The sequence below is a fragment of the Azolla caroliniana genome, unplaced genomic scaffold (genome assembly GCF_043228905.1).
Source record: "Azolla caroliniana isolate FFs.n. ecotype wild unplaced genomic scaffold, voAzoCaro1.0.p SCAF_13, whole genome shotgun sequence".
NCBI lineage: Eukaryota > Viridiplantae > Streptophyta > Polypodiopsida > Salviniales > Salviniaceae > Azolla > Azolla caroliniana.
Window position 1 is genome coordinate 16887125 of NW_028230448.1, and position 12356 is coordinate 16899480.

The following is a 12356-nucleotide window of genomic DNA, read 5'->3' on the forward strand; positions in this document are numbered from 1 at the left end:
CTGATACCGGTTCCGAGAGCACACCTTCCGAAGCTGATCGAGCTCTTAAAGGAGAAGGTGAGTATGGGAATTCTAGAACCGTCGAATGCTCCTTATTCCAATAGGTGGTTCATGGTGCCGAAGAAGAATGGATCATTGCGATTCATCCAAGATCTTCAACCCGTCAACAAGGTGACAATTCGAAATGCCGGAATCGGTCCGAGCATGGACGAATTTGCCGAAGCGTTTGCGGGCCGGTCCATCTACTCCATTGGCGATCACTACTCCGGATATGACCAATTCCAATTGGTGATCGACAGTCGGGACATTACAACCATGAGGACTCCGATCGGGCTTGTGCGGATGTGTACCTTACCCCAAGGCGCAACGAACTCGGTGGCTCATATGGTGAATGCCATGAATAAAGTCTTGAAGGATTGCATTCCGGACATCACGATGCCATTCTTGGATGATATTCCGATAAAAGGATGTTCGGATGAGGAGAAAGATGAATCGAAAGATAAGGAAGGTTGTAGAAAGTTCGTTGCGGATCATATGAAAGATTGCGAGAAGGTGCTTCAAAGGCTCGAAGATACGAATTTGACATTTTCGGGAGAAAAATCCGCATTCGGGCAACCAGAGATCTTGGTGGTAGGTCACTTGTGTGGAGCATACGGCCGGAAGCCCTCTCCATCCAAAGTGAACGCAATCCAAGACATGAAAGAAGAATGCGAAAACCAAACGGAGGTTCGAAGGTTCCTTGGAGCGTGCGCGTTTTATCATATATGGATTCCTCACTACGCTCATGTCGCCGAACCGTTATATGGACTACTAAAGAAAAGAATAAAGTTCGAATGGCGAGATGAGCACACAGAGGCGATGCGAAGGTTAAAGAAACTGCTTCTTGAAGCTCCGACACTAAGGAAGGCCGACTATGCCGAAGGGAAACCAATTTACGTGACCGTAGATACGAGCCCAACCGGAATCGGGTGGGTCAGCAATCAAGAAGGTGAAGATAATGCGCGATATGCCGTCCGGTTCGGAGCAAAGGTTCTCAGCGAACGACAACAAAGATATGCCCAAGTCAAGCGGGAACTTTGGGGTATTGTGTCGGCAGTGAAGACGGACAAAGATTACCTGATCGGGTCAGAAGTGATAATAGAGACAGATTGTCTCCCAATTCTCGGAATGGTCTCGGGATGTGCGACCCCAGATCTTGCTATGCTAAGGTGGATCGCCTACATCAAGTCTTTAAACCCAGAGATCCGTCACATCGCAGGGAAGAAGAACGCCATGGCTGACATGCTGTTGAGGGCAAGATTTTCAAATGGAAGTAACATGGTTTCGGAAGATGAAGATGTCGCCCTCAACTTCTTGAAGATGGCTCGATTGTCGGCAGAAGACCAGGACACGCAAACCCTCCACGCCTTCAACGAGAACGAGTACGAAGGAGAATGGTTACTCATCGGTAGATTCCTAAGAACATTGACGACAGATGCTTCGTTGACAAAGGAGGAGGCCCTACGAATCCGAAAGAAAGCTTATCGATACTTCTTGAAGGGAGGATTCCTTTGGCGACACCCAAAAAGAAGGACAGGAATACCACGTCGAGTGGTGGTAAATAAAGAAGAGCAAGAGACGCTGATGACCGAATTCCACGAGAGTGCTTGGGCAGGTCATAGAGGAACATGGGCAACGTTCGAAAAATTGAAGGAGAAGTACTGGTGGCCAAGCATGTACAAAGATGTACTCCATTTCGTGTCGACATGTGAAACTTGCCAAATATATTCAAATATACGTCATCGTGATGAGTTAAAGCTGACATACCCACTCACCATTCACTTCAAATGGATGGTGGATCTGGTCTCGATGCCAATGGGAGTGGGACAAATGAAGTACTTAGCGCTCGCAAGGGAAGACTTGACAAATCAAGTGGAAGGACGAGCCTTGACAAATAAGACGACTTCAGCCGTTTGTAAATTTTTACTTGAAGATGTTGTTTGCCGATATGGATGTGTAGGGAAGATAGTGGCCGACCGAGGGGAGTTGGACGCGCACGAAGCGACGGAGCTCTTCGAAAGACTAGGCGTGAAGCTCTCCCTCACGACTGCCTACAATCCGGAAGCAAATGGGAAGATCGAGCGAGGGCATGGACCTATCGTTAAAGCCATCGTACGGGCATGCAACGGTCGAGTCGGGAATTGGCCACGACTATTACCCTATGCCTTGTGGGCCGATAGAACGACACATAGCTCGGTGACAGGGTATATGCCGACGGAGCTTATGTATGGACAAAAGCCGATTATGCCCATCGAAAGGACGATCGCCTCATGGGTAGCGATACCGTGGGAGAACGAGATGAGCCGAGAAGAGTTATTAGCGGCGCGGATAAGGCAACTTGAAAGAAGACCTGAAGATTTAGAAAAAGCGCGAAAGATGATGAAGGCAGCCCGAGTAAAGAACAAAGTTCGGTTCGACAACACGCATCGACTTCGTCCCAAGAAGATTGAAGAAGGGGAAGTTCGCAAGAAGATGGTTCGGGCCGTATGTAGTGACAAGTGCCAACGATAATGCCACATACCACCTTGCGGAACTAGACGGATCAAGGTTGGCCGTACCCATTGCGGGAAAAAGAGTAAAGCTTTTCAAGAAAAGACAAGACAAGGATCCTGACCTCGATTACCTCGACGATGAACATAATAGGCCGGATGAAAATGAAGACATGGAGGAATCTAATTGATCATCGTAGCCGAAATCTCACTTCTTCTCTTCTTGGCACGTACCGGAGGACGTGCGGTTTGGTGGGGGTGGATGTCGTGAAGATTTTCGGCAATAGTGTGAAAATCCCATAAAACGTACGAAATCGAGTATGAATCACGTAATACAATAATTGTGAAGATAACATTTTTAATATCTAAGTACAAAATGATGGAGGTTTCGAATGCACTTTATTACACGAGAAATGGACAACTAAATGTCAAGATATGAGGGTATAAAGTTTGTGAAAAGAAAAGAGAAAATTATGAGATATCCCACATAGGCACGACAAATACGGCTCTCATCATATATAAGGTGGAGCAAAAGATATTATCTTTGTGTTTATGTGTGGAGCATAGAGAGTTCAAGGTAACTTGAACTAAGAGTGGAGGTGGCTAGCTACTCGTAAAGGGTTTTGGCCAAACAAAACCGGACCGGCGATGGAGCCGGTGATTCGACGGCGGCATCCGGCATCGGTATCCGGCGAGGCACCGGTAACCGACGGCATCCGGCGGCGGCACCGGTATCCGGCGTCGGCATCCGGCGAGGCACCGGTATCCGACGACTAGATAAATAAATATATAAATATATATACATATTTACATATACAAGGAGGGCAAGTATAGATTCGAACCTTGCACCTCCAAGTTAGGAGTCAATTGGCTTACCATTAAGCCATGCTATTTAGTTAAAATTATATTTCTATCATTGTACTTTTACATGTAAATTCTCATACATGAGAGCTAAAATGAGTGACCACATGTAATACTTAAGCGCCAAATGGCAAACATGCAATTTATGCATGTCTTGTACCCTCACATGCATCATATGCATGAGAGCATCTATAAAAGAGGGAAGGGGGAGGAGAAAAAACACGGTTTTTTTTATGAAAATTAAGAGGAAGAAATTCGTTATCAAATTGATCGTGTAATCTCAACTTCTCTCTTTCCCAATCTATCTTAAGTACTTTCTCGCCAAAGCTTGTATCGACTATAAATCCTTCTGGTCCGCCTCACGATCCGCGTGTAGTGACGGATCTTCACGACATCGCTCCTTCGACATAACTCCAGTACCCGTGTCCAAGCAGGTACTGGTGCATCTTGTAAGACCAGGATGCGTAGTTGCTCTTGTCGAGCTTCTCCACCGGGAGCGACGTAGCCATGCCTCTATCCATGTCTTCTACTGTGTCTGTTCTCGACCTGTTAGGGTTTTCTTCTCAAGTGTAAATGTCTGCAGCAGAGGTTCTCAACCCTCGCGCTCTGATACCATGTGAACGTAAGTGTTTGCGGAAGCGTAAAACAGAGAACAACACAGAGAGAGAGAGGAGAGAGAGAGAGAGCAGAACGCAATTTCAAAATTATATCAAAACTCTGTATACACACTGTGCTAAGTAGCACTATTTATACAAGTCCTCTTGGGATTGACAGAAGTACCATGTACTTCAATGCTCACACGAGCATTTGACACTTACTACGAGACTATAGCTACCTAGTAGTCTATCCTATACTAGGCTTCCGATTGGACTTTCGGTTACGGATTGCACCCGGCCTCCACTACTTGCCGGTTCGGTTGCTCACCGTCATACCGATCCGTTTCGCCCGATCCGTCTCGCTTACCGGCTCCGGCTTATTCAGTCGATCCGGCTCCGGTTGAGCTTGCCGCTCAACAAACATGGATTAGTTCCTATAGGTAGGGTTTTACCCTCTTGGCCAATATATTGGCAAATATCTTATATATTGTGTTGAGCAACGTGATCGGTCTCCATTACCTTGCATAAGTTATTACACCTTGTACCTTAGGAATTAGAAATATCACCCTCTCTTGAAATTGCCAGGTAAGCACCCAACATCCCATGCCTCTTTTAGCCCATCAACCAAATCAGCCTTGATCACGTCCCAGAATTTTTCGAAAAAATGTCTTGATAGTCTATTGGAGCCTGGACAGGACGTTCTACAAATACTTGCCAAAGCATTAGCCACCTCCTCTTCCAAGAGAGGCCTCACAATATTAGCTTGTGCCGCATCTGAAATTCTATGCTGCATTCCCTCTAGCACATATTCTATCAGAGCAGGTTGGTCGGGGATACTGTAGCTATCTGAAAGCAACTCATGATAGTGTGAGGTGACCGCCTCCAAGATCTTCGAAACGTCCTCCGACATAGAGCCATCTTCCTTAACCAGCTTCGGATTGTAGTTACAGTTTGTTCTAGGCTTTTTATGCATGAAAAATTGTTTATTCACCTTATCCCCATTTTTGCTCCACCATGCCGCCGAACTCCTAAATAGCATCGTACTTCTGGACGTAATAAAATGCTGCAACGTTTCTCTGGCAGCCTCAAGGTCTGCCATGGACCATTGGCACTGGGGATCTTTCTGTAATAGCCTTTGGGCAGCCACCATTGATCTCCTTAAAACACATTTCTTCCTCCTTAGACCTCACAATTCTACTTTTTGTCGCCCTGTGGAGATAAGTTGAAGTTTCGATAATCTTCCTCGAAGTTTATCAATTGCGCCACACCCAACCGAATTGCTTTCCCATATGCTCCTTATGTTCCTATTCACCTCCACATCCTCAAAAAGTTTTTTGTTGATCCTAACATTACAGTCCCTTGCTGGCCTCCTTTGTGTTTCTAGCGTTATCTTCACCGACATATGATCAAAGTAGGCTGAACTTGTAATGATTTCAACATTGGTTCCAAATTTTTCTAGTTCCAAACAGTTGATGCATATCTTGTTTATGTGAGACATGCAAAAGTCATTCATACTGCAACTTGCTCTCGAAAAGCTTAGCGAACTTCACGGCTTTTTTATTACATGCTAGGCATCTTTCACCCCCATTCGACCCATTAGCAAATCCCATGCAACTAGCTCAACCCCTTGTACCACCATTTGCATAGCTCCCCCGTTGATGTATATCCTGTCTATGCGAGACATGCAAAAGCCATTCATACTGCAACTTGCTCTCGAAAAGCTTAGCGAACATCGTGGCTTTTTTATTACATGCCAGACATCTTTCACCCTCATTCGACCCATTAGCAAATCCCATGCAACTAGCTCAGCCCCTTGTACCACCATTTGCATAGATATTCTTACTCATGGTCATCAAGTTCTCCATCTCTCTATCTCATCAAGTTCTCCATCTCTTTATCTTCCAATTGTTCATTCGTGACAACTAGTGTCCAAGCATTTACATTAGCCTTCTCCTTCTTTGCCCCATTGAAGGTGTTCTGATCTTTCACCCTTATATTCTTTTGCCTAACAACCTGCCCTTTGTCCTTTCCCACCCTCACATTACCGTTGATCTTCCTAGGGCATTCCTTAGCAATGTGGCCCTTCTTTTTACAATAAAAACATTGGCCAGGTAAGCCCTCGTATTCCACCGCTAGATTTATTAGTCCCACTTCCACATCATGAACCCTGATTATAGGGGGGAGTTTGGACGAACATTGCACAATCACTCTAATCTTAGGGTAGTCCTTGATTCTATCTACCATCGTTGCCTTTGAGGGACAAATTATGCCAATCTTATCCCCAATCTTTGGTATCAAGGGGTATAACTGTCGAGGAAGATTTGGGAATATCATAGAAATCACCCAAGGGTTACCAAGTTTCTTGTCTTCCTCCATATCATTGAAGTTAGCATGTCACTCCAACAAAAGAGCTCTTCCATATTTGAGCTCTACAAAATTCATATCCACAATCCGCGATACATCACCCCCCTCGACCACTTCAACATGGAAGAAATTTCGACCCATATTGTGCACATTTAGTATTTGCAAAACCCTATCCAGAAGAGCTACTTGTAGCATGTCACGAACCATACCTCTATTAGGTCTACCACCAAGTAGCTTACAAATGAATGAGCATTTCCTTAATCTTTCAATCTCCGCATTCAAAATTTTACTTTCATCATTGGACAAAAAAACCTCTGGTAACTCAGATCTCTCTTTCCAGTCCCTATCCTTATCATGACCCCCTCTCGGGCATGCATTATGCGCCTAACCACATTCTTGCAAAATATTTTCTACTTGCAACATGTCCTTTGTGGAGTCCAACTTCACAACACCATCCAACCCCTGTGACGATCCACCTACCTGCCCCCCCGGCCTCCCCTCACTCATCACTTGCCATAATGCATGGCTGGAATTATCCCACCCAGTTGTTTGCTTCCCAACCTCTTTATTCCAAACCTCTGACACTCCCCACACTCTTGAATCCTCCAAGCATTCAACGGTGAAGACCGTTGCAATCTTGCTGCTGAGAGGAGCCCTATCATCCTCTTCCATCCAGCCCACCTTGTCTGATAGAATGATTGATTCCTTACATATCCCCCTATCTCCACCAATAATGTGTTGCCCTATTTCTTTCAGCATCTCATCTACTTTCCTACGCCCCCCATTTGCCACCTGATTCTTCTCCCTATCCCTATTCCTACCTTGCAATGTGTACCTCGATTCCATCGACCTCATGGTGCGCACCCTTGCCGCTGTTACCTTAATTGTAATCGTTGATGCTTTAACTCCCATTGTTGGATCCTTTGCCCACATGTTCCTGTATTCCATCGACCTCATGGTGCGCACCCTTGCCGATGTTACCTTAATTGCAATCGTTGATGCTTTAACTCCCACTGTTGGATCCTTTGCCCACCTGATTCTTCTCCCTATCCCTATTCCTACTTTGCAATGTGTACCTCGATTCCATCGACCTCATGGTGCGCACCCTTGCCGCTGTTACCTTAATTGCAATCGTTGATGCTTTAACTCCCATTGTTGGATCCTTTGCCCACATGTTCCTGTATCCCTATGTACCCTACTCCTACCCTACACCCTAATGGACGAGACATACCTGGTGCTTGAGGAGGAGGGGAGCTTCGTCTTGATTGTCTGCGTTCGGAGCAATCTCTGCAACCCTAAACCCTGTGCCGTCATCTCTACTTAGGAAAGCTATTAGTAAATATGTTTATGTTCATAGCAATGAAGTTTGGGTGCATCATGTAAAGGAAGTGTATGGGAGGGGTACAATATTCCATCTAAGTTTCTTTGTACAAAAGGAGATCTTAAGGCTCATTTAATCTTTAAAACCAGTCGCTCCAAGAGAGTAACAAACTCATTAGAGAATCATTACATAAATAAGCCAAAAAGAAAAGAAACTACAATCCATACTAGAGTCGCCATTTGGCAAACATTAAAAATTGTACAACATTCATGTCAACATTTTTCCAAAATGAGATAAAGATTTACAACGGGGTTAATTTCACAATACTTTAATGATAATATATGCAAAGTCCATTTATCAAACAATCCACATATGTTTATAAAATATATTAATGAGATTGTAAACTTGGTGATACATAGTTCACACTAATACAACAAGGCTTGGTGAATTTAGATATTCAAATGAACCATCACATTGAATTCTTGTTGCGATGTCAACATGAGTACGAAAAGATCCACGAGTTTCATATAATTGGTATTTTTAAGACATTATCTAAATTAATTTAACTTTTTCTTTGATAGCTCAATACTAGAGCAATAGGACCTTAGTCGATTGATTATAGGTTCTCGTCATATCTAGGGAGATTTTTCTTCAGAGGAATCAAGAGTTTTAGATGATGGAGATTATGATGTCTTCTCTGTCAAGAGAACTAAATTCATGTTAGTGTAAGAAACTTATAGGGATAATTGTGTTTGGAAGCTTCATGCTCAATATTTCATCACAGGGTCTCTTTGAAACCCAAGGGCTTTATGCGTCATACATGGTTGATTGTACCCTAGAAATATTCCATGTGCTTTCTACTTCCTCATGGAATCTTGTTAGAATCTCATATTCAAGTCAAAGGAGCTATCTTGGGGAAATGTTTTAGAAAATAAACTGAAGTATTTTTAGGCTTGACGGTTTTGTGTCAATATGGCAACTTGCTCTCAAAATGGTGATCATGTTTTGGCAAGTGACCACTTGGTTGGTCATTATAAAAAAATTATATCTCTTTCTCTTTTTGAAATGCAAGCATCTTATATATAATAGGAGCAACCTAACCCTCCATTAAATACAAATTCTCTTATTGTCAAGTGCCTTAGAGCATGTCCAGGTGGTGCATTACAAAGGCCTTGTACTAGTTATAAAAATGTGGTGATTGTTTGTTTAACTGTGGGTTTTCATGACCCATATTGTGCCCTTGACACGTTGGATATTGTAAAGAATCGTGAGTGACGTAGGTGATGTTGTGTAGCGGAAGTAGAATGTGTGTGTGTGTGTGTGTACGTAACAATCGGCAACGGTTTGAGGGGGTCAAAACTAAACCGTTAAATCTTTTTGAAACCCAAACCGGATCGAACCACGAAACCGTTAAACCGAACCATTAAAAGTTTTTCAAAATGTTAAGCCATTAAACCGGTAAAACCGTGGTTTTGTGGTTCGGTTTTGGTTTTCAGCTTAGGTCAAAATTTTAAATTTAAAAATTTAAAAATTAAAACATTTCATTATTTAAATTTTCAAAATTTTAAAGATTTTCCTAAAATGTGAGAATAAGGCATGAAAATGAAAAGATTGTTTAAAAAATTGTTAATTTTTATAAAAAGTTTTAATTAAAAAAAACAAAACAAACCGTTAAACTGTTTAAACCGTGGTTTCTAACTATTGAAACCGAACTGAAATGTTAAAATAACCCGAACCAAACCGTTTAAACTGTTAAGCTGCAATTTTGCGGTTCGGTTCGGTTCAAACCGAACCGTTGCAGATTGTTATGTGTACGTATGACAACCATAGAGAGAGAGAGAGAGAGAGGATTCTGATGTAACTTTGTCCTCAGAACTCCGTTTTTTATGATTTGTGGCTCGTTGCGAAGCTCGTTCAAAGGGCTTTCCAAGGATTATTTGGATGTTATGTTTCGTTATCGTTACAAGAAGCTACAAGCAAAAGTGTCATCTTCTTAGGTTAGTTCTCTCAATCTCTATTAGGATGGCTGACACAACAACAGGAAGTGAGTTGACGATTGTTGATGGATGTGGTAGTGATGATGGTTATGAAAATTACAAGAGGCAAAAGTGTATTGATTCTACAAAACATAAGAAAACATCATATGTTGCTATTCTTGGTGGGAAAGATGTTATTGGAGATGATTATGATATTGACAGTCGTCGTGATTTTGTTAAGTCTTTGCTTTCCGATTTTATGGAAAAAAATGAGAAAGATGCTAAAGATTGTGTGGAGGAGGATGTTGTCGAGGTGGTGATGGAAACCAACTCTATGTTAGCAACTTTTGATAGGTTCTATGATCGTGGTGTTATTTTATATTTCACTAGCAAACTTCCTTTGGTATCATGGATTAAGCAGTGGTTGAATTCATTCATAATGCCTAATTGTGTTGAGGATGTGTATGTGGGTCCAAGAGGTTTCTATGATGTAGTTTTTTGATCGTCAGAACACTGTACGACTTTGATGGCAAAGGTACCAATCTTTTTTGATAGAAGATTAGTGCATGTGATGAAATGGGTTCCAGTGGTGGATTATAAAGATTTATTAAAACAACAATGTCCAATTTGGGTGACCGTTGATTGTAGTAACTCATTCTTTTGGGATTTACTACTAGGATTGATGTCCCAAATTGGTAAAGTTTTGGTTGCTCCTCATGTTAATTAGTTGAACAAATGTAGATTTTGTATGTTATGGGATACAAGTTGTAAACTTCCAGGATGGTTGAGTATCGATACATCTCGATTTGGTCGATTTCGTTTTAAGCTTCAATGGGAAACTTCTGCAGGACATTGTTTTAAATGTGGTAAATTGGGGCATTTTATGGTTGAATGCCAATATCATGGTGAACTATCCCCAGAAAATAATGTCAAAGGGAAAAATAAGGAAGATGTTGAGAAGGATATTGTCTCAATGGTTGATATGGTCAGGGATGAGGGAACATCTCATGGGTTAGAGCGAGATCCTAAAGTTCATGGTCATGTTAGAGGTGTTGGGGAGGTGAATGGAGTATGTAATAATGATGGCCCAAATGTTGAAGATGGAGAGTGGCATGAATTGAAGCATAAGATAAATGGGAAGGGTGTTGCCATACAAAGGGAATCAAAAAATACTTATGGTACGACATTACCAAAAGATAATTTGAGATTGAAGGAGGGGTTTAAGAAAAACCCTTTGCAAAAACAAGTGCGAAATCAGAGATTGTCCAACAAATTACAATTCGATTCTTCAGGAAGGGTGGTACGACCTCAATTAAATCAAGGACTTCGTTCTTGTGGAGCTAGACAACAAAACCCTAATATTGGAGGAGGGGATGTAGTACACACAAATCCTTATGCAGCTCTTGAACAAGTAGTTAGTACATTCATGAATACACTTGCTCATAAAGAGCAAGTTCTTACCAAAGGTGTTAAATGAAAGTGGTATCATGGAATGTGAGAGGGGCATCTTCTCCTCATAAGAAATATATATTATGGAAAACTTTATTTGATAAAGATTGGGATGTTTTATGTGCAGTTGAACATAAGTGTCATGATTTAGCAGGATCTGTGTTACATTTGCGTGGATATTCCGCATATTATGCAGGATAATTATCACATCATTACTCAGGGGTTGTCATGATTATTCGTGATTATTTTTGTCCACATATAGTCTATAATGATCCATATGGGCGTTTTTTGGTGATGGAAGTCAAGTATTTTGAGGATTTGATATGGTTGGTAGGAATCTATGCACCCAATAATGCTAATCAACGCATTGAGTTATGGTCTTCAATGTATCCACGGTTATTAGTGGGATGTGTTGGTTTGTTAATGGGTGATTTTAATATGTGTGTTGATGCTTCAGAATCTACTTCACGATTCTCATTGATGGATTCTCCTGAGCAAGCAGTTTGGGACAAATTGGCATTAGAGGTTTTGAATTTGGATGTATGGAAATGGTTGCATCAAGATGAGGTTGGGTTTACATTTCAGTCTATGCAATACAAGGAAACATGGAGTAGGTTAGATAGAATGTATGTTATACATGATGAGTCCTTTTTGCCAAAGATGCTTAATATGTCAATTATGCAAGAGGTTGTGACATCAGATCATTTTCCCATATGTTTTGAGTTTAATAAACATGGGGTAGATATGTACAAAACATTGTTTGACCAAGTTCCTTTGAGGTTTAATTCTTCTTTATTATTACATTCTTTATTTGATGCCTATATGCAACAAAGTTTTGGCATGTTTTCAGAACAAGTTATTTCAAAAGGATGGCATGCATGGGATACAACAGTACAAAACATCAATGATATTCATCGTATGTATGGTATGACTAATGCTAAAAGACGTAAGAAATTGATTGATAAGTTTTCATATATTCTTACGCGGTGCAATATACTATTGATGAATAATCCACATGATGAAGGGCTTTTGGATGTTCAAGTTCAAGTACATGATATTGTGAAGAATTTATCTTGTCAAAGTTATCAACAGAAAAGACTACGTCAATTAAAGGAGGGATTTATAAATAATCAATCACAATCTCATATGTTTTTTTAAGGATTAAGACCACTATATGCTCGTTCAAATGTGGTATAAATTAAGATAGGGGATGACATTGTTGTAGACCCAATCAAGGTTATTGAATTATGTATTACTTATT

General features: G+C 41.4%; 1 protein-coding gene across 1 annotated transcript; it reads right to left on the minus strand.

Moving 5' to 3' along the window:
• Nucleotides 1–4547: 4547 nt before the first annotated feature.
• Nucleotides 4548–5135, minus strand: LOC147856416 (uncharacterized). Its single transcript, XM_087329118.1, has one exon. The coding sequence runs from the start codon at nucleotides 5133–5135 to the stop codon at nucleotides 4548–4550; it is 588 nt and encodes a 195-aa protein (XP_087185244.1).
• Nucleotides 5136–12356: the final 7221 nt, after the last annotated feature.